The sequence below is a fragment of the Alligator mississippiensis genome, chromosome 5 (assembly GCF_030867095.1).
Source record: "Alligator mississippiensis isolate rAllMis1 chromosome 5, rAllMis1, whole genome shotgun sequence".
Taxonomy (NCBI): Eukaryota; Metazoa; Chordata; order Crocodylia; family Alligatoridae; genus Alligator; species Alligator mississippiensis.
The window spans coordinates 100,503,390-100,526,900 of NC_081828.1; the positions used below are offsets into that span (position 1 = coordinate 100,503,390).

Sequence of the window (23,511 nt, forward strand, 5' to 3'; positions counted from 1 at the left end):
ACAGTTAGGCACAGGCCAAATTGTGGCAAAGAGAGCTCTATTTCAGACTGCATCTTATCAACTCCTGAAACAACAAGGCATAAACCCTCTGCTGTATGCAAGAGAATGTCTATAGTTCTTAAACACTTTCAGCTTCAAGAAGGAAAGTATTAAGCTGCATGGAAGACATATAAAAATGTTTTAAGTTAAAATGGGAGAAAATCCCGTGTTGTTGCCAATTATCAGGGGTGCAGTTGTTTTCCAGAATAGATCAGAGACCAATCAAAGTCTTTAATGTTAAAAGTATTCCACTAGTTTTAGAAATCAGTATAGCAGACTTTATTTTGTCTGTAGACTGTAAGCTGAACCCTCCTCCCCCCTCCAAAAATAATCTTTGATTGGAAGAATAACCCTAAAGATCATCACGCAGCTCAGCTCAAAACATAGCTGAGCAGGTGCATATGTTTCTTTTTGCTATGTACACATCCCCAACACTGCTGTTCTTACAGCCAAACATTAGGTCTGCTCTGGAAGCATACAAAGATGGCAACGAGTGCATCTTAAATCACAGTGAATATTGATTCAGGGCTAGACTCTTAAAGGTATTTGGGTGCCTAATACTCTTTTTGAAGCAAATCTTTATAAATTTTAACATATTTAGGTATTTTTCACAAGTTTTAATTGGTTTAGTTTTAAACCAGCAGTAGTGTTCTGTTTTGGCATTAGAACTTCAAAAAGCAAGTTAAAAAATTGAAAGAGGTTTGGAAAAAAGCCACAATGATTTGAACACTAGAAAACCTGCCTCAGAGTGAGATTTAAACAGTTTAAAGATTAGCTATTAGAGCAAAAATTAAGAGATAATTTGATCACAAATTGATAGTATTCCATCAGCAGAAGCATTTGACCTAGTAAGGAAAGATGTAAGGATCTAATGGCTGGGAACTGACATGTGTCCAGTCCACATAGGAGGTAAACTTGCTGTTAACAATTCACTCTAATAAATTATTCAGCATGTTGAGGGCCTACTAGTTCACTCAGTAATGGGCTTCATGCAGAGATTACAGGCTAAAGTGGCATAGTTTTGGTATGCAAAACCTGGGTAGAGACTCACACATCTTAAAATCAACCCTCTGACAGAGAAGTCTCTAGTCTAAGAGACTAGGTTAGGTCCAGAAGTGAATATGAGAGAGAGTACAAAAAGTCAGACATTCAGAGCTTTAAGAACATCTGAACTGCCCTAACTGGCATGCTAGGATGGAATGAATTAGCATGCAAAATGGTGCCCACTAATTAGGCAGTTCAATTTTACTTTAGCTGACAGCTTTTCCTACCCTTTGGCCCTTGAAGTTGCAACTCTGAATCTTTCATATTCCCTTAAAGGAAATAAAAAGTTACTTACCATTTACATTTAACCTTCCATACTTGAAAAAAATGTAACCAAAGCACTGCTGTTAAACAAAGACAACTGTCTAGCAATGAAATATGCCCTCACCTGCATGGGAAAGGAACATTATCAGTCTGAATTTTTTTAAAGGGGTAAAGAGTTTAAGAAATCTGCCAAAGTACACTCCCCCACCCCTCAAATAGGACATCCTGTGTTTCCCTGCATTTGCTGGTCTTTAAAGGTCTCCTTAGTAAGAGAGGGAACAGGTCAGCAGGAGCAGCTCTGAGTCTAACAAGTGAATAACCTACAAGCAAGAGCAGTTCCAGAAAGTCCTACCCATTGAGCTTTTAGGAGCTAAGGTGTTACCACATCCAAAATCAGATTAATTCTGAAGGAAATTATTTAAATTATCAGTTTATTTGCAGAAGAAAGACTAGGGATGTTCAGTCCTGGTTGTGAACCCAGTGTTTCATACAAGACTGTCTGAGTCAAAGTTCGTGTTTCCTGGCAATACCATAAATGTGCATCCAGCAACCCTTGTGATGACCACATGTGAAGCAGAACCTATACCCCCACCACACATCACATACATTATGCAATTCATGGTTAATTGCACAATAAATTTGAACTGGCCACATGTGCAGAGTAATAATCACAGCATAAATGTCCATCCAGCTATAAAAAGAGCCAACCATCTGCAAAATTAGTGTTTGGAAATGTGTAGTAATTTTAAAACACATTTCTCTCCAGCTTTAATTTGAACGTGTGGCAGGGCGTGAGGGGTGTTTATACACATGCTCCAGGAGTGGGGAGGTAGAGCTTTAATTAGAGTAGCTCCAAGGACTGCTCTAATGAAAGTGCCTGGAGCGTCACATGTATCAGTGTCCCCGCCGAAGGCACTGAACAAGCTTTAGTTAAAGCACCCCCGCCGCCATTTTCAGCACAGGGACGCTGATGCACATGACACTGGAGTCTGCTGTAGCACAGTAATTACCATGCTTCAGCAGACTCGATTAATCAAATCTGCTCCAACACGCTGTAATTACAATGTGTCGGAGCAGCCTCCCTGCACATGTATAGGTGCCCCTAGTTATAGACACCATCTCAGGAAAGAGTTAGAGCCTTACCCAGCAATCTAAACCAACTACACTCTACGGCAGAAGCTATTGGATTAACTTCAGGAAACAGAAGCTGGATCTGAACCATGCCCTGTATTAATTCAGGTAGCAGTGATGTATGCTGAGCAGATACGCTTCCACATACCCAAATACATGCTGTTCTCTGCACCATCCTTATAATCTTAATGAATACATGTACTGTCTTTCCTGGAGCACTAACAAACTAACCAGTGAGAGGAACATGGAATTCTTCAAACTGCTCATGACAGACCTTTAACTGTGCAGCAGTAAAAGAAGAATTGATATGACCCATGTCTTGTTCTCCCAAATGCATAGACAGTTTTAACTCTCAGTTGGCTGGTTGAGAAGAATCTTTATTTTGTTTGGACACTTCTTTATAGCCAATCCTTTTGAAAAGCTCCACGTGCATCTAAATGGTGACCTGGCATTTGCACACATTTTTATTAAGATGATACAGAACAGTACAAGAGCGGGTCAGGGACAGGTTTTTAGAAGTAGAGAACAAGATTAAATATTGGAGTTAATCAGTAAGGTCATTAGTGTAACCTTACCAATCCATTATAGGCCTGCAGGAGGTAAAATGACAGAAAGGCACGTGCTTAAATGAATATTTCAAGCATTCAAGATTGTAAGTGTGCATGTGAAATAATATTTTTAAATTAAAGCCTAAATGGAGTACTGTAACATTTTTAATCAACCTCCTCCCCTGCCCTACCTTCCAGTGTTCTCTGGAAACAAGGGATAGTAGGCTGAATTTTACAGGGTAAAAAAATATTCATCGTCCAAAGCACTGAAATTAGGATTTCAGTCAGTCCTCCCTTCAAACAACTGGAACTAAAATCCCTCCACAATCTGAATACAACTGAACAGATTACTTGTCACTCTCCACATGCTGAAAATTCAGTGTTCCAAAAAGCTTTTCTGAATACACACCCAAGGAAGGATTTTTAATGCACCAGGTTAAAGTGTCTTTTGCATGACTGCTTGATACAGTGCGCATTTAAAACGTGTATAAATGCAGCTCTAAATACTCTTTTGCAAATATATAAAGGGAAACCACTTTCCACACTAATTTGGAAGAGCTAAAGGACTGGTCTCCTGCCTTACAGTTCTCTCGTTTGTATGTGTAGAACTTTGACCTCAGCTCCCTCTCTGCCACCTCCCACCTCTGAAATTTCCAGTTTTCTGTAATACAATTACAGCACCAGAAAACCATCTGTTAACAAGAATCTGCTTTAGAAGAACAATAAAAGGATGCACATAATGTAATTAAATCAGAGGTGACTACCCTTACCACATCCTTCAAGATACTTTAATTTAAAATTTGATAGGCCAACCATCAGGTCATTAGACTAGACAAAGTCTCCAGAGCTCGTCAGAGAAGAGGAGGACCTCCAGCACTGAAGAATCCATCGATCAGGAACCAGGTCCATTTGGATTACTGAATCCTCATGCCAGAAACTATCAAAATCTCCTCCCATAACAGCAGCTCCATACAGCGCCGGGGGGGAGTTGGGGTTCAGAACCGGACCTGCCCCCGAAAATGCATCTGCTTTGTAGCGTTGTTACTCATTCCTGTCTTCAGCATCCACTTAGCCTTCATCCTCTGCAGATACTGCATGTCACGCTCTTGTGCTAATGCTGCCCCTTTTGGTTAAAGGAGGGAAAAATGAATAAAGATTAGTCATTTTCAAGGCTGTTCTCTGACATGGGCTAGGGACAGACAATACCCATAAACTGGTTTAAGTGATCAGAAACCGGTTTAAACCTGTAACAGAACAGACATTCAGTAAACATAAACCAGTCTGAAGATGGGTGACACCGGTTTGAGATAAACCTGGTTGAATGTAGTGTCAGACTTAAATGATTTGGGTCAAACTGGTTTATGCAATGTTTGTCCCAGATCCTGTCCTGGTTTAATTTAAACCAGAGTGCCCCAGCATCCCAGATGCTTATCAGCCCTGGGGTGAGGCTATCAGCTCCACAGCAGGGCTGGCCCCACCCCTCTGTTCCCTGGCTGGAGCTCTGGTAGTATGTGGTATGCTAACTAATGCTGAGAGGTATCTGTGTAAGGCAGACAGGACAGTGTCTGCTCAGGGCTTTTTGGAGCTAATCAACAAGTAGCTGGTAATATCCCTCCATTCCTTCCTTGTAAAAAAGTTGTTTAAGAAGAGCCTGAACTAATGAGAGGGGTTTTTGTTTTGCTGATGGGCTGATAAATGCTATGCAGCTCCCTGCTGTGTAAGTAAACGCCACAGTAGGGGCTCTGTACCTGGTCAGAGGAGCAGCAAGGAGGGTAAGGGACCCCTCCCTAATCGAAGTGTCCTGTTGGGGCCAGGCCACACCCGCCCCCTCAGTTCAGCACTACAAAAGGGACGGAGGGCTGCTCTAGTGTCCCCTGGCTTCTAGCCTGAGCCACTACAGGCATATGCCTACATTTCCTCAGTCCAGAGGTGATGTTTGGGTGGTTACAAACTGGTTCAGCCTAACCAGGTTAGACTAACCTGCAAGGATTGAATCAATTCAGGCTTGGGCTTTTTGAATGTCTGTCCCTAGCCTTAAAGTCTAAGGACCAGTCAACTGATGAAAAGTTTACCAGTTACAGCAATCCAAGGCCTAATCTATAACTCCCCTGCCTCTGGCAGGAGAGAGCTGCCCTATCCCCACACTTATGGCACGTCTGGTCTCCCACCTTACACTTCTCTGGTTTGTACATCTACCACACTCCATGTTCTAGTGGCAGAAAGCCACCAGCTGCTGAAAGGACCATTCCAGCCAGAAGGTGTGTGAACGCCTATAGAAGAAGACTTATTTCACTCAGCAGAGATGTAGCAGTGCTGACCAAAAGGAGCTGAGAATGTTGATGTAGTCAAAGGTTTATCACCAGAACTCAAATTTTGCCAGCACAACTTTATACTCCAGACTAAGCCTAGTCATGCTGAGAGAGGTAAACTGATAATTATAGCAGTACATATCCCCTCTATGGGCACTCTCATTCCAGCATAAGAGAAGGGGGTTTTTTATTTCAACTCAACGCCTTCCCAAGTCACTTAACAGAAAAAATGGTACTTTGAATCAGTGTCCTTATAGGGGGTCATAGCAGAGTAATATTCATTGATTCATTCATTCGCCAGGTAAATGACAGTTTAATTTCCCTTCCCCCAGGCCCTCATCTTGCTACAGAGCTGACCATGAGTGTAGGGGTTTCGCCTACAAAGATCATTTATAGGATCAAGGTCCTGTTGTTGTGAAGGAACTTGGTTTCACAGTGGCTTCTACCACCTAACTGAAAAAAAAGCAGAGCTGAATTACATGAATAATGTGAATTTTTCAACTCTTTCCATTCAGAGATCTTAAATGCTCCTTTCAGTTGGCCTAAATTATCCTACTAAACAATAGCAACATGTCATTCTTGGCATATACGTTATTCAGCAACCATTCTCTGCAAGTCAATACAGATCTCATAATTGTTCTCTGACTGGGCTGATAACTGTTAGATGGTTAGTTCATGCAGGGTTATGTAGTAGTGTATTGAAGGGCAAGAACAGAAGCTGTTAGCTCTGACAATGCCAATCATAAATGGATCAGTAATCTTAATTACAACCAACCAACCAACTCTGGCAAAGAAAAGCTGACCGTTAGTCTCAATACAATGTCTGTAACCCATTGCACCCAAGCAAGATTAAATGCCACATCTAGAATTAAATTCTAGGCTAATCTTCCATGAGACCTTCTCCAATATTTAATCTGCAATTAAAGACAACAGGACTACAGAGGCTAAGGTATCAGATGCTGGGCAGAACAGCAGTGAAGATTAATATACTGGCAAAGTCCAAGGAGAACAAATGACAGTGGGAAACTGGGAAAGGGCTGAGAGAGGGGTTGATATTAGCAGACAAATCAGAGTATCATTTGTACAATTATTGAATGGTAACAACTTCCATTTCAAGCAAGCCAAGTTCTTTACTTTTGTTTCAAGCTAGGTCACTGGCTGCAGTTCCGGCTGGATTCACCCCTGCAAACTTCATTTTATACCACTGACGTAAAATGAATACTTAGGTACATCTCTTGCAACAGAAAAAACAGCATGGGCATGACTGGTCTGTGTGTGCGCTGCCTTTCTGCAAAAATATACAGTGGGATATTAAAGCATGAATGGAATGACAGATGTCTATAAGGGATTCTGTTCATGTACCAGAAATAAAAAGACTTGCACAGGAGCAGTACCAGGAGGCTGGACAAAGTGTGAAACACTTGCAATAGCACAGCAACAGAACTGGGCTTCTCTCCTCCATTTTTAACTGCCAGCAGCCTGTCTTCCTGCTGGCAGAAGTGGTACTGCTCCTTGCTAAGAAGCGAGGCAGTGAATCTGCCAGCACAAAGAATTTACTGAAAGAATTAAATGCCTTCATTTCTAGAACAACAGCACAAGACAACATCTTGAAAAGCACTGACTGATGAGAGTTAGTTCAAAGGTTTAATAAGCCGATTTAATTCTTCCACATACCTGTCCCGCTGGTCCAGCCCAAAGCCCTGTACTGCTGCAACACCCTGCCCACAGCCTTCTTATTTTTAGCAACAGCCACTGCTCTCGACAAACCAAAGCGCTGCTTGTAGTATCTCATCAAAGAACGGTGACCAACTCTGGCACCTGTTACACAAGAGAACAGGTTATAGTGACAAAAAAAAGCATGATGGGGCAACTTCTGAAGTCAACAAATCCAGCGCACCACAAAAGACTCAGGAAAATAACAATGTTAAGAAGAACTTTTTAAGACTCTCTGAAGTTTTAAGACTCTAAGGACCATAACAGAAGTGTGTGATTAATGTAGCAGCTCCTCTAATGCACTTTATGTTGGAGACGGGAAAGGTAGAACGCTACACTTCAAGAGACCAGCCATGCAGGTACAGAAGGGCTTTGAATCAGAACTGGCTCTCTGAAAATTTAATGAAAGGCAGGAAATTCAAGGGAAATGGATGGTCCAAAATTAGTGATCCAGAACTGATAGAATCTTAAGGCCCAAAGGTAGCATTTCTGATCATCTTCGCACAGCTCATTAAAATTTCCACTGTAATTCCTACCTTGAGTCCAATGTCTTCTGACTGAACTACAGGCTCTCATTTAGAAAGCCATCAGATCTTGTTTTAAAGGTCAATGTGCTAATGGCGACTCAATATACTCAGTAAAGTTCTCTGCTCCTTGCAAATCAATGGAAAGGAACAATGAAATCTCACCTGTGCAGAACTGTATAAGAGAAGGGTGGAAATGGGCCCCTCACGTGCTACCTAATGACTACACCCATTCCAAGCGTGGGCATTATCATTACTTGCAAGGCCCCACAGTCACAAGGGATTCATTTCAGTTCCATGGCACAGAGGCTTCCATCTGCTAAAAATGCCAGGCAGAGGCTGATCATCGCATTATCTGGTTCAGGTGTTGCAAGACAGCTTTCCTGCTACATTTTCTTATCAAAACAGATCATCACAAAGTCCTTACAGCACTCACGAGGTCCGCTACTAGAGTTGCTTGGTTTCATTACAAACAAGGCACAGAGTGTTAGTCCTTTGATGGAAGGAGTATTATTCCCCATCCCTGTATCTTTTAAGAATGCTGATAATTTGAGAGGCTGGCTAAGTAGTAAAAAGAAACTACATGGGGAAAATAAAGTGACTGCTGTGAATAGGCAAAGCCCTCTGCCCACAAAAATTTAGTACAGACCCCAGACTCTAAGCACACTGTAGCTTGCAGAGTACGAGTACAATACGCATTTGAACTCTTGTGAGCATGATTTAAGTCTTCAGGTACTGCCAGGACCAGATTAACCTTTCAGTGGGCAAACAAACTCATAAGCCCCTAACTTAATGCTGTATATTTGTATTACTTTTTCACTCAATAATATGAAAAATAAGCACAACTGGGCTTCACTTAGGCCCCTAGGCATGCGCTTAGTTTGCCTCTGCGTTAATCTGGCCCTGGGTACTGCAGGATCCAGGACATCAGAAGCCGACACATTGAGGGAATTGGCAGGGGTTATTGTGGAGACCCTGGTACGGCTTTACGAGCACTCGTGGTGCTCTGGCCAGGTGCCAGATGACTGGAAGAAAGCCAAAGTGGTCCCCATCTTCAAAAAAGGGAAGAGGAAGGATCCAGGCAACTATAGGCCCATTAGTCTTACTTCAATCCTGGGGAAACTCTTTGAGAAGATCATCAAGGAGCACATCTGTGATGGGCCAGCAGCAGGGATGATGCTCAAGGGCAACCAGCACAGTTTCATTAGGGGCAGGTCCTGTCAGACCAACCTGATTGCTTTCTACGATCAGGTCACAAAAGCATCGGACACAGGCGTTGCGGTGGATGTAGTCTTTCTGGATTTCAGCAAGGCATTTGACACTGCCTCCCACCCCATTCTCATCAAAAAACTAGGTGACTGTGGTAACTAATACCTACACAGTCAGATGGATAGCAAATTGGCTGAAGGGTCATACTCAGAGGGTAGTGGTGGACGGGTCTTTTTCGACTTGGAGGGTAGCGGGCAGTGGAGTCCCCCAGGGCTTGGTACTTGGGCCCACACTGTTCAATTTCTTTATTAGTGACTTGGACAATGGGGTAAAAAGCAGCCTGTTTAAATTTGCTGATGATACCAAAAGCACAGTGGCAGAAAGAGATCTTGGAGTCATTATTGAGTTAGATGTGTGATGAAAGGCTACCCAGCCATGCCAGTTTGTTCTATGGGATTTCTCTGATATTGCTCTACCCTGTACCCTATTCCAACCCTACCCCCCTTGTAACCAATAAAGTTCTCCTTTGTACCTAGCGTGGGAGACTTATTGGGTGTGGGTCTAGATTACGCCTTGGGGTCCCCTTGGTTTGGCTGACTAAGGGAGACCACTACTTGTGCTTCCAACGGAGGGAAGCATCCCCAAGTGCTTGAAGTGAGTCAAGTACCCTCGAGGGCTACTAGGTCTGTGTTACCCAGGGAATTTCAGAGCCAGAATCAAGCCCAGCCCTGGGTGGTGACAGTTTTTACCCCAGGCTAGCGGGTGTGCTCCAGGAAGGGGTTCAGCCAGATGTGAGGCACCCCCAGATGACCAAGGGCAGATAAATATTAATTTTCTAAATTTTTTAGGGGCCCTGCGGGCCGGATAAAATGGCCTCACGGGCCAGATAGAATGGCCTTGCAGGCCATATTTTGCCCACCCCTGCTTTAACTCAACCACTTCAAAGGAAAAAACTCTTCTCTCCATGTTGTTATGCAGGCCTCTAAGTGCTGAGAAAGATCCCACTTTAGTTCTCTGATCCTACAGAGTCCACCACAAAAAAGAACACAAAATCCAAGAGCTGTTACCTTTCTGGGGTTAAAAATCCCAACCAACCAGCCATCCTGGCTATTAAAGTCACACTACACATGAGTGGGGGCCAATCTTTCTGGCAGGCATACCACAAATTAGCCTCATGCCCTCCTCACATACCACACTGATCCTGTTCCCCTGCTGCAATCTGCTGCTCTGCTTTCTGCTCCCTACTCTCTCTGCCACTGTGCTGCCTGTCCTCTCTACAGTCTGCCACGTATCATATACAGAGGTGACCTGTACCCCCTTGTGGCACCCAAGCCACAAATTGCCCCGCCCCCGCTACACACCCACTTTATTCATTATAAATAGAATAAAAGATGAAAAAGCAAATGGGTACACAAAGGCAGTGTCCCCCACTACAGATAATCTTTAAAGAAGACCACCCCCTCATATGGGGAGTGCCACAACTTACCCATTTCAAGTGACAGATTAAGAACTCTAAGACTGACAGGAAAAGTGATCTTCTCCCCCTCCAAAGACAGTACAACAGTATTTCCCAGGGTACCAGAAAAGGCTGAACTAAAACATATACAGAGTATATCCAAGCACCATTGCAGAGTACCATGCTTATGGCATAGCATGTAATGTGCAGCATATCTTATCGACGTAGAAGGAAATCAATATCTGAATAAGTCATTGCTAATGCATGTCAAACTGATGTGACCAGGCCATATAATGCCAAACTATTTTGGGGAAAAAACCCTAGCAAACTCACACCTTCTCCAAGAAGAACTGTACTGAAATATACAGGCTCCTTGGGTGTAAATGAGTCAAAGTTTAAATGAGTGGAAAATGAGTCAAGTTAACATAAAATCCCAACAAAATGAAGCCAAAGACAATGCCAGAGGCAACCAAACTCAGGAAAAGAAGTCTTCTGTATTGCAGTTTCAGATAGCCAATAAGCATAACCTAAACTCAAACAAAGAAAATAATTCTTCAGTTTGAAAACAGAAATAACAAAATCGAGTGACAACTGGATGCAAAACCATTTGTTTCACATCAGCAAATGGAATCTACCTGACAGCATGTCCCTGCTTGCAATAACTGCAAATACAGCACTTCCAGAGTGACAAGGTATCTTTGATGGAGGATTTTTATTGTGCCTACCTGAAGGGAGAATCAGCTCCATCGTGTCATCGTCGTATTCTAAATTTTTCTCTGATGAGAGATCTTTAGACATTTCCACATCCTCCCCTTCCTTGTATTCAGGGTAACTGGTCCTGTGAAACAACAGCAACAGCAGCTATATGACATGTGATCACCAGGTAAAGCCCATTTTAGAACCATTTTGCATAAAACAGGCGTGCTGTAAATCTGCAAATACCAAGAAAGCTGCCAGGCTCCATCTAAAGAAGGGGATTCACCACAATACCTATGTTTCAATATCGGCAGTAATCACAGATTGCCTTTCCTCCTCCCCATTCAGTGGCACAAAGTATGAAGCTGCAAAATGGGTGCTAAGGAAAAGGCAGCATAGAGCAAACAGCTGGGTCTGCAGCAATTCCCAGCCAGTGCTTGGAAAGCAACTGCCACCATGACAGACATTTTCAGGATCAAAATTAATATAGCTGAACAAAAGCTCTTCCCTTCACCTGTGCTTGAAAATACAGACATACATACATACATGTTAGACCAAAGCTCTTCACATCAGCTCCTGCTAAGTTTAAGAACCCAGAATAGACATTTAGTCAAGAACAGCTCCTCCCTTCCTTCTTCCAAGACAGGGGTGCTCAACTCGCAGCCTGTAGAGCTCCCTACAGGTCTGTACATTTGAGGTGGGACAGTGGTGTCACCACTACCCCTCCGCCAAATTTCCAGGTGCACAGGGAGCCCTGCACCCTGTATTTGATGCCCAATTCCAGAAAGCAGGGCTGGGCAGGGATAGTTCTGGGCCCCTGGGACCCAATTCCAGTGTGCTTAAGTGGGAAAGGGTGAGGCCAGGCCCCCAGGGATCAATCCTTGTGGGAGGGGGGCAGCACCAGGCCCCTGGGACACAATCCCAGCCTGCAGGGGTGAGTGGGGACAGTGCCAGGCCGCCAGGACACTATATCTGTGCACTGGGCTGGGAGAGGGTACTGCCAGGCCCCCATGAATCAATCCTGGCACATAGGGGTGAGAGAAGGTAGTGCTAAGCTCCAGGGCTGCTCCCTGAGGGGGAAGCAGGGAAGGGGTGCTGTCATGTCCCAGAGCCTGAACCTGGCACATGGAGCTCGATCTGGCCTACAGACCAGCCTTGCCCCACTTACGTGGTCTGCAAGGCCAAAAGGTTGAGCACCACTGTTCTAAGAGGATACGGACAGAAAATGGAGTAAACATTAAAACTACACAAAAGCTTCAAGTGCAAACACACAATACCTTTTCCTGGGGATAATTTAGCTCAGGTTCTGCTCTCGAATAAAATTATACCAATGCCTGGGATGGACACAAACAACTCTCTGGAGATACATGTTGGCAGTAGGCACTGTTACGGCACCTTACCCTTTGGTGTCAGGGAGCCTGTTCATATTGAAGAAATGGCTACAGCTAATGACAGCTTCAGACAAACAACAGATACACTGTTGTAACTTACCTTTACTTTCAAGTAATTTGACTTTACTCTGCAGGAAGTTTGGAGCAGACACTATGTAGAGCTCTACCCCAATTTAATTCATTCTATTCCAGGGTAAGCGCGTCTCAGAAAGCACTAATAACTATCCAACAGTGTAAGGTAACCAGCATACCGACTGCATGCATATGCTACTGCAGTCAGCTGAAGAAGGCTTCTGTTGTTTGGAAAACTGGAAACATTTTGGCAGCAACTAGCCCCCTGCCCTTCATCTTCTTCTGACATATGATGCATCTACAGTAGGGGACTCTACCACCATTATTAATGTGGCAGCATCCCCATGATATAAGATATGCATTTTGGCCTTTGTATTTCTTTATAACCTCAAGGCCTTTGCTGATGTACAGAAAACTGAACAGGACAAAGCACTAGGGAATGAATTGTATTGTACTGAAATCAGCAATTGGACGTACAAGATAGCATTTTAATTGTTAATACTGATGGTAGCAATGCACCTGCTTACTTGGAAAGATTGTGTTAACAGATTAAGAACAGTAAGAAAAAGCTTACAGGTTTTTAGAAATCAATTGTAACTTTGATTCCAAGAAAGTTTCCTGATCAGCAAGTATATTTTTTAACTAGTATCCCAAGAATAAATACCAGAAAGAGGCCTTGTGGCTAAAAAGATTGGTAGTAGATGCAACTGGTTCTAAGTTTGAATGAGTTCTCTCTCCATTTCTGTCCATGCAAGATGGAGAAAGAACTTCCTTACCTGAAATCATAGAAGTCTGCAAATTCCAAGGCTGCATCCCCATCTATGAAGAGCTTACAGTGGCTTTTGTCATGCATGTGAGCCTGCACAGCTTCTGTCGAGTAGAAGGATTTACCCTTCTCATTACACCACAGGCAGATCTTCCCAATGCCAACTTTCTCTCCTGGAAAAAGAGAATGCTTGAAGTTTACAATCTCTCTGCTAATCAACTGTAGTTGTTGATCTGAAGGCATGAGTGACTTACTCCAAGTTAAAACTATCACTGCCAGGAATTAGATTACAGCTCTGATTTCCCTGTTCTCTAACCACAAGGCTTCCTCTAGGAAGAAGCCTGTATGTTTAAAGAAGATTTCAGATGACAGAGCAAAAAGAGCCCACATATGCTAAGCAAAGCCTTCCAGTGCAACACCCAGTTTTCTATTAAATGCTATAAAATGCTTTAATTATGGTCATTTACTTGCTTATCCAAAACAGTCACTTTCTGTGCCAGAAGTCCATCTCAATAGCTGCTCCTTGTGGCTGTAGAGAGCAGAGGTTAACAGTATTCTAGTTTGGTCAGAGTAATCACTCCATCTACTATGCTTTCCCACTTTGGCTTAACTGATGTGGTTTGGAAAATGTCCATGTCATCATTTACTACTGGAGGAGCAAATCTGAGGACTGAGCACTTTCAGTGTAAATATTTTAGCAACTGGTTGATTCAGGCACTGCAAAACTGATGCAGGAATCTGCTCACTGTTAGAAATCTGGCCACAAACTAACACGAGAGCACAATTATTCCACACTTGCTTACTGTGGAGGGGGAGGGGGACCTCACATCCAGTGTTCCCTCTAAGGTGTGTGGTGTGCACAGCTTCACAGGCGCACCTGGCAACATGGCACGAGCACAGCTTAGAGGGAACGCTGCTCACATCTCCCCCAGAGGCATCTGTACTGGTCACTGTTACAGAAAGAAAATTGAACTGGGTCTGATATAAAAACAGCCATACCATATCCACTAGAACTAAGCCATGCATTTGCATGAAAATGAGCAATGCCATATGACAGGGATGATCAATCTCCGGCTCATGGGCCAGATCCAGCTTGCAGGTCCCCCCACAGGTCCAGAAATTTGGAAGCAGAAGAGTGCTGGCAATTAATATTGCCACTGCTCCCCACCACCAAATTAGTAATCCCCACAGGGCTAAATCAGCCCTGGCTGGGACAGCCCCACACAGAAGGACTGGGCTCTGCTCCCACACAACTGGATCAAGCTGAGGCCTGATCCAGCTAGGCAGAAATGGCCCAGCCAGAGCCCAATCCAACCACATGAAATCAGGCTCAGGCTGGGCCAGCACCATGTACCGGATCAGGCCCACAGACAGGATCTGGCCCACAGGAAGAGGTGGGACCAGTCATCTGACCCACAGTGCAAAAAGGCTGGGTTCCACTGCCATACGACACTGCAGTTGTGTCTCAACTCTCAGAGATATCTACTGAAAGAATACAGGATGTTTATCCTGGTTCAAAGACTTACCCAAGTACTTAATCAGCCCTTTGAGATCCATGAGGTATTCTATATCTGGAATAAAGAAACTGTGGACTTTTGTCATGTGGGCCACGTTTTTCATGAGAGAGCTTGAATGGTGAAGACAAAACAAGCAGTCCATGGCTGGTATTGCACCCATGGCTGGTGTTCCTTCAGTGTCAATCTGCTCATCTTCTTCCTCATCTTCCATCTCAGCACCTTCAGCCTCTAAGTCTTCATCTGAATACACATCCTCCCAGCCTTCTAATGCAGAAAACACCAGGTTACATCATATTTTTCCAAGTCAATGCACTATATATCAGCCCTGGCTGGGACAACCCCACACAGAGGGACTGGGCTCTGCTCCCACACAGCTGGATCACGCTGAGGCCTGATCCAGCTGGGCAGAAAAAACTGCCTGCCCAGATGGAACTATGTATTTTAAGAGTAATTCTCGCTTAAAAAACCTGAAACTGAAAATACTTTCAGGATGTGGTTTGGTGAATAAACAGCACCAATAGAAAACATTAAGCATTTGAATAAATTATTATTATTAAATAACTCACTGAGATTCAGTGCCACTTTTTAGTAATAATACATTAATACAGGAAAGTTACAAGTTGGCTCTTGCTTTACATCCCTTCCAAGATCCAAATTCAGAAATGTGCATTACCCCTACAACAGGTTGACAAGTGGCCTAGCCGTTAAAACAGATGGGGCCTGATTCCTCAAGCTGTCAATGGAATCACACTAGCATACAACTGCTCTAACAGAGTAAGCTTCATGGACTGCTCCTATGCATCAAAAGGCAGCAACAGACAGAGAAAGGAAAAAGTGACCTCTATTCCTTAGCAACTGCAAAACTTCCCTGTTCACTCTGAAATAGGAAAATAAAATGATGGATGAGATGTTGGCCACTAAATGCTGACTTGTTTTTTTCCATTTTCATGGCCAGAACATTTTTGTGCTATCTTCCTCAGTGTAGGCTTTCTTTTGAAAACTCCCATTGGCAACTGCATGTTAATAATAGTTTATCCAGCAATTTAACTGCCCGCAAAATTTAGCATCCCCTTATTCCCACCACTCACTGAGGTCCAGGATTATGAAGACCAAACATTTAGTAAAGAACATTATATTTTGCTCTGCCCTGCTACAGAAATCTGCATTTTTTTAAGACTACAAAGTTTAAACATGAAGTGGTAAAAGAGCCTTTTTATGCCTTGGAGATGTTTTTTAAAACAAAACAAAAAACAAAAATGAGACACTTCTACCCAAAAAAACAACCAACACTTGCTATAGCCCAAGCCACCTTCTATCTGCTTGCTGGTTCTTACCTTCCTCCATATCTTCATCTTCTTCCTCCTGTTCTACTTGCTGTTTCGCCAACTTTTTTGCCTGCTGTTCAAACCACTGGATCCGAGGAGGCTTTTCCAGTCGCTCTCTGCTCTGAGAGAGACTGGGACCTCCAGCTGGAGAGCTGCTTGTGTCACTGGGAAGCAAGGGTATCTTCTTTGGCGAGGAAGATGGCTGGGGCCTGATGGCTTGCTGAATGGCTGCATTCATGGCATCTTTGTTTAGGTTTTCAGGGACCAGCCCCTTCTCCAGGTTTTTCTCATTTAAGGTTTCGACCTTCTTGCTGATGGCCTCAACAGCTTTCTTCTCAAGCTCCAGGTGCCTCTTGGACTTCAGGTGATTCTCATAAGCATTGAAAGTGGAGAACCGCTTGCTGCAGGCTGTACAGTATGTGGCAGTGATTTTGCTCTGCTCCTCTGCCACCGCCCTCTGAGCTAGGACACGCTCTTGGAAGTTCTCAGCAGTGATGGGAGGCATGTCAGCGACCTTCCGCTTCAGGTTATACCTGTGCCAGTCAGTTTTGTAATGAGCACGTTGAATATCAGCATCCTTGAAAGCCACACGACAAGTGATGCAAGTGTAAGCTGCCATGATTGGAACCTGAAAAAAAGGAAGCATGTGAAGACAAAGAAATCAAAACCAGTCTCTCTAGAGAAAGGAAGGGTAGGGCAAGGGAGCACCAACTGCTGCAATTCTACTGTGGGGAAGGTTTTGTTTGTTTTTTTTAATTGACTAAATAGTGATATAAAAACATTGTTTTAGACACTGGAAAGGGATAAAGATGGTTACAGTCAAAGATTATTATAAATATTGTAGTCCAGGCCTCCACTTTGGAAGACAACATACAAAGACACAGATAGTCTCTTTTTCCAAAGACTTATGTATAGAAAACTCTACACTTTTTGCTAAGAACCAAACTCTGAGAGTCTCTGTAGTCTGCTGCATGCAAACCAGTAAGTCTTCAAAAAATTGACACTACTAGTTTAAAAGGAAAATAAATCACACTCCCAATCAAATGTTTTCCATTCAGACACAACTGAAAGAAACTGAGAAAAATGTCAATGGTTTTACTTCCCAGCACTCTGCATACAATCAGTGACACTATGCCTTGTAGAATGAGTCAGATCATTTCAGGCCCCTGGTAAAATTAGTAACAGTAGCAGTATAATAAAATTCAAAGTTGATTGTGTCACTTTAAAAATCAAAAAATGATAGCAAAATAAATTTAAAAAAAAATTACCATGTCTCCTCTGGAGCTCAACCTATCCTACGGGATTTAACTTAAAGACAGAATAGGGCTGGAATGGTAGTGTTGCTATGATGGTCCAGGAAATGTACGAGGGGCAAGGAATTTTAGTGATCTTTTATTGGACCAACTATATAGTTGGGAAAGCTGCTGCACAAGCTTTCAAGCGTGAGGGCATCTGTACACAAGCTCCAGGGTTAGGGTAGAGGCAACGTTTTAAAGCAGCTCTTGGGAGCCGCTCTAACTAAAATGCCCATAGTGTTTTGTGCATTCAGTGTCCCTGCATTTCAAAATGGTGGCAGGGGCACTTTAACTAAAGCATGTTGAACGATAAGCTTAATATGCAAGATGCTGCAGCAAACTGGAGCGTTCTGATTAAAACGCTCCAGCAGACTCGATTACTCAAGATTGAATCTGCAATGACACTTTTCTAATCAGAATGTGTCAGAGCATGTGTAAAACTACCCTATGTGCCCTTCCTTAAGTCTCCCAACTGAACAGCTCTCTCCACTATACAGTTGGTCCAAAAGATAGCACAAAATGTCCTTGTCTCTTGGAACTAAAAGACAGTGCAGTTTTAAGCCATGAGAACAGAAATACAATAGTGGAGGGAAAAAGTGCTCTGAAATATACTCAGTATTTTCCAGTCCTTCCAAGACAACTGGATAGAAGCTATCATTAAGCACACACACAGCATGGGAAAGATGTTTTTAATCAGTGGGCAAGTGCATTCTGCAATGCCATCTCCTACAGGAGGCAAACACTTGCTTTTGCTGCATTTTCCTATCTTTAAACAGCCAGGGGAAGAAACATGCTATGAGAAAATGTAGGGAATGGTAAGATGGTAGCAGTATAAAAAAAGAAAAGGGGTTACAGGAATCCATTTTTTTTTTTCGGTAAATTAAGAGTACGCTTTACCCCACTATGAAATAACTGTGTATACAGAGAGAGTTATGTTTTGCTTCAGTGCTCTCTGCTTTGTAGTTTAAGTGTTCACTAGAGGTGCACCAATATATTGGTCCATATTGGATTGGCACTGATAAAAAGAAAATAAATGTTATCAGCAATTGGCATTTTTTGGCCAGTGTAGCCGATAATGTCACCGATAAATGCTGCGTGCATGTGTGCAACCAGGATTGCAACCAGGCAGCTTGGAGAACACTGTCCGGATGGTAAGCCTGTGGGGAGGGGAGGAAAGGAGGTGGGGGTGCAGACTGAGGCCCCCATGGTGAGGGAGGGAGTGGGGCAGCAAGCACTGCACAACCAGGGCAGTGAATGTGACCCTGCTGGGAGCAGGACTGAACCATGGGCAGCTCATCCAGGGGGCATGGAGTAAGGAAGGCTCCCCGCCACCGCATGCACCCCTGAGGGAGGCATGGGGGTCATGTGCCCCTCCCGGATTGGTGCGTCGGGTGAGGGTAGGCTGCCCACTGCAGGCTTAGGGCCAGGGACCATGCTGACCTGTTCCCAGTGGGTGGGCTGGGTTATGGCTGTGCTCAGGCCAGATGGCACCGGCAGCACTGGGAGGGGATGCTACACGGTGGCTATAGCCACCCCAAAATTCCCCAAAGCCGCAGCGTAGTGCTGCCACCAACTGCCCTGCCTCCACCCGGTCCAAGCGCAGCCCTGGCCCAGCCCCACGACAAGGAAGAGGCCCGCGCAGCTCCCAGCCCCGAGCCTGCAGCGAGGAGCTCTCCTTCACTGCTGATTGGTTGAGAGTGTTGTCCATCATGAGGCCCCTCCCCTCACTGCTGACTCACCGAGAGGGCTGTTCATTATGTGGGCCTGCCCTTCACCACTGATTGGCAGAGAGGGGCAAGGCCGCACAACAGGCCAATCAGCAGTGAGGGGTTCCCCTTCTCACCAGTGGTGGCCCCCCTAGGTGGGCTGCATGGCCAAGCTGCAGCAACCATGAGCATTTTATTTTTAGTCCCCCTGCCCCGGGATTTTGCAGACAATGCCTAATTTTGTGATTTTCACCAAATCTGTAAAATTGAGAATCAATAAGGTCCCCATGTATAATGCACACAATTTCCAGCAGCTAGTTTTTGGGAAAAAGGAGCATGTGTACGCGAGAAAAGGCTGTATTTTCTATCTGTTTAGTACAGCTATTACCAGAACTAGAAGTTTACCACATCATTCTCTCCAACATCAACAATAAAATTTAACAAAATATATTGAGACCCTCCCCCCCCACCCCGAGTAACTGAAAAAGCTGTACATTGGGCAACTCAAACGAATATTCCACTCTCTTTGCCGGTAAGAAAAAAAAGAGTAGAGAATAACTATAGGATCATATTCTACTATGCCAATACTTCTATTATACACATTTACTTTCATATGTAATTTTACCCTTAAAAATAACAGCTCAGATTGGGTGTATATGGGTCCTGGGGACAAAATTTAAATAAGACAGTTGAACTAGCTGAATCCAAACCAGATTTATAGTCTTTTCATAAGAAGGGGTTACCTTTTTTTTTTTTGGCTGTTGGTCTCCTATTGAACCTCATTTCAGCTATCCCTGCATGATCCAAAAATCCATGGACTGCAGTTTGTACTAACCAACAGTCAGAAAAACACAATGGCATTATCATATAAGCCATGAACTATAAAACCTAAACAAAAGTGGCCTGATAATAAAAGCTGTGTCTTCATTTCACATTTCCTTTTTGTAGTTTTAAATTCAACATATCCCAAAGTACTGTTTAGAAATATGTTACTATAAAATATTTATAGGTAGAAAGGAAGTGCAAAATATGGTATGTCTATACAACCTGTTTTTCAAACTAAGCTAGGATGAGGCATATATGGTTACTTAAATGGAAACTGGAAAAGAGATCATACCTGTTGCTCCCTAGAGCAGGAACAGTGTTAACGATCAGTAAAGTTAACTTCTGGCTGTTTTAATCAACACACAAAAATAACCTGACCTTATACCGCACATTTTCTCCCCAATGACCTGCAAATAACTCTTTCAAAAACACAGAATGTGTTAGTGTATCAGCCCATTTTTACAATTTACCAAACTAACTATTCAGGTATGATGATCTTTTAACAGTCCTTGACATTCTGGCACACAACAGTGTTAGACCTTTACAGTGAGCTGGATATAGAGCTCTGTGCACTATGCTGGCAGCATATCTTTATGCCTCTGATAGCTTCTCAGTTCTCTCCCGCTGGAACTGAACTGCAGTGCCAGGCTGCAGAACCCAGTTCTTCTTCACCTTCTGAGGCCTCAAATCTGGATTCTGACATGTAAAATTATGCTGGTTAAATGTGTTACACTGGTTTAATACACAACTGTAAACTACATCAGTGTCCACGACAGACAGATGACCTGTTTATCCCAGTTTATCCTGGGATTGCAGACCAGAAGCTGATGCTACAGAACCAATACACAACACGTCGAAGAGCAGGCAACTGCTGGCTCCTAGGGTCAGCTAAAACTGCACATAGGAGACAGGTACACAGTAACTACTGTCTTTTCAGGGGTGCAGTGACACACAGTTATAATTTAGAAAATTCCCTTACTTAGACTACAGAGGGTGGGAAATGTGATCAATTGGGAATTGGGTCCCCCAATTAAGCAGAAGCTGCCTTAAAGGTTATCTTGGAGGTCTCATTGGGTATGCTGGTGTGTTTTGAACCCAGTGATCACTACAATGAGGTAACTTTATCCTAGAGGCAAGTGACACATACCAGGGACTTACCGGCCATGTCCAGACAACTGCGGCCGTGTGGTATGTAATGCTGAAGACCTGTCTGCAGCACCACACACTGCACGTTCAGGCATTCCCCATGCTACCTACCAGATCCTAGGATCAGAAAAACCCACATGGAAAAAAAGTGGGGCAGCATACAGGGCGACAGAGTACGCAACCCAAAACTCCAGCTGCCAGCCAGATTCCCAGCTGCGGCTTCCCTGATCCCCAGGATCCCAGGTAAGGAAGGCTGCTAGGACCAGCACAGTTGCCCCAGCCTCCCCTACCTCACCATGCCATCAGTAGCACAAGTCAGGGAGAACCAAATGTCCGTGTTCATCTGTCTGCAGCCACTTATACGTCCATTCCAGTGTGGCAGAAAGGCAGGTTCCACCAGAATAAACACGCTGTGTCAGTACCCTCACGTGCCAAGTCCCATCAAAGTCTCAACAGGGACAGGACAGAGGAAGGGCGCTGCTTGATCATGAATAAAGGCGAGAGCCTGCAGTGTTGGGAGTGCCCAGCCTGTAGCGCGGCAGAGGCCCTAGAGGGCCTGCTCTAAGAGCCGAGGCAGATCCACACCCCACTGTAATGAAGTCTGCTCCCAAACAGAAAACACTGGCTGACAAAAGACCCAAGAGGAGGCTGGGTACCAGAACTAACTTCCCTGCAGAGTCCTGCAGCCATAACCGAGGCTGGGTACGAAACCCAGCACAAGGCACAGCTGCCGAGGGGGAACAAGGAGATCAGCGCCGCAATCGCACCTGCCTTCTCTGCCAGCATCCAGGCGAGCCCAGGGCCTACGTGAGGAGCGAGCCGGCTCGCCCAGCGCCAGCGCAGCTGGAACGCTCGGGCCGGGAACGTTCCAAGCAGCCGCGAGCTCAGCAGCCCGCGCCCGCACAGCCTCCAGCAGCCGCGTCCCGGCCCCGCAACTCACCACCACCCTCCACGGAGGCCACGCTGCCTCCCTCCCTTCCGGTGCAGGAGCACGGGGACAGCAGTGGTGGAGGCGGCCGCCCTCTGCCGGCCTGGAGGTCTCCTCCCAGGCTGTCAGTCACAACACAGGGATTGTGCCTGTGGGGCTCGGCGGGGTGTTGGCAGCTGTGGCCCTGGCAGCACGGAGGGTCACGCGGGGGCTCATTGACCCTGCCCAGAAAGCAACAAAAGGTCCTGCCTGTGTACTCGAGCCGACCCTGCCGCGCGTGTACCTTTCCCGGCTCCCTGGGGAAGCTAGGAGCCAGTGACAGGGACATCACAAGGATGAGGCTGGGCAGGGTTTTGGGGTGTCTTCTGAAGTGTGTGCACTGAATTTTCCTTAGGAGCAGGGGGGAATCCTTCTACTGGCACCAGGCACCTTCATCCCCTAAAACTGGGCCCAGACCCTTGTATATACCAGTAAAAACAAACAGCTTAATTAACCAAAGCAGTTCTGCCAGCACAACACTAGGGTGTCCACTGTTTCCTGCTCCATGTATCCAAGTGAGAAGACCTTGTGCTTGGGGAAAGGAAATTGGATCAGTATTAAGAGAGCTACTTACAGAGAGACACCCATGGCAGCCAGCTTTCCAGCTGGACATTCACAATTTGTGCATCCAGGCCCGTTGTTCCATCTTTTCTTGGTGGCAAGGGTGATTCTTGTACAACATTTGCTGATTGGTTTTCTGGTGCAAAGTATCTATACAAGGCAGTCTTCTTTAAGTCAATTTCTTTACTATCAAATACGATAAATCCAAGAAATAAACATAAAAAAATGAAAAAGCAAGCAAAAGAGATAGATAAAAATAAAATAACTAGAAAAATATGTGAATGTTCATTTCTTTCCTTTTTTACCTGACAGGAAAATGGATTATCTATTTCTAATAGAATGTGGTATTTCTATAGAATTCTAATGGAGTTCTGACAAAGTCAGTGCAAGTATGCTTAAAATTAGACTGGCCATCTTTGTCTGGATTAAAGAATGCATATTTTGCAGTCTCCTCAGCCTGCCTGCTTATTTCAAGTATGCAAACTGGGAGAATATTAAAATGCACAAGAATCATCTTTAAATAACATTGATTGTTTTGGTGTGTTGAGATATTTCAAGATCTGGAGGGAGGTGTGGGACAGACTGTGACAGCTGAAAACTATGTCTGTGTGATAAAGGTTGCGCTCTGTGAGGATTAGACCAGGTGTTTTTGTTGTTTGTTTAGATATTGTAAGTTGTATGTTGCTGCTAAGAGCCTAATTAAAGTCAAAGATTAGTGAGGCCTTGTATGTAGTAAGGCCTAGTAAATTTAGCAAGGCCTTGTAGAAGTAGTAGTAGGCCTTGTGGCATAGTCAAAATTAACCTTATCAGAAGAATGCAAAGGCTTGTACTGCTATTGGTCAGTACTAAGGAAAGTTTGTAGTGGGAAAATGTGAATGGCTGTAAGTTATCAGCATAGCTCAGAAGTTATAAATTGGCTAGCACATCTGGAAATCATTAGACAGAAGATGCAGCAGTCTGAGAGAAGCTACTGATTTAAAATTAGCTGCTGACCTGGATTCGGTGGG

At 44.2% G+C, this 23,511-nt stretch overlaps 1 protein-coding gene across 3 annotated transcripts; it reads right to left on the bottom strand.

Annotated features, from left to right (window-relative positions):
• Positions 1 to 1,757: 1,757 nt before the first annotated feature.
• ZNF622 (zinc finger protein 622) lies at positions 1,758 to 21,910 on the bottom strand. Of its 3 annotated transcripts, none has more exons than XM_019488639.2 (7): positions 21,748 to 21,910; positions 16,014 to 16,632; positions 14,689 to 14,940; positions 13,173 to 13,335; positions 10,963 to 11,075; positions 7,010 to 7,153; positions 1,758 to 4,149 (listed from the first exon to the last, which is right to left on the bottom strand). In XM_019488639.2, the coding sequence occupies exons 1-7, from the start codon at positions 21,760 to 21,762 to the stop codon at positions 4,022 to 4,024; spliced, it is 1,434 nt and encodes a 477-aa protein (XP_019344184.1). In that variant the 5' UTR covers positions 21,763 to 21,910; the 3' UTR covers positions 1,758 to 4,021. The 3 variants fall into 3 exon arrangements, with proteins under 3 accessions (XP_019344184.1, XP_019344183.1, XP_019344185.1); XM_019488638.2 differs by having other exon boundaries at positions 14,689 to 14,943; XM_019488640.2 differs by having other exon boundaries at positions 14,689 to 14,943; positions 21,744 to 21,910.
• Between the last annotated feature and the right edge of the window lie 1,601 nt (positions 21,911 to 23,511).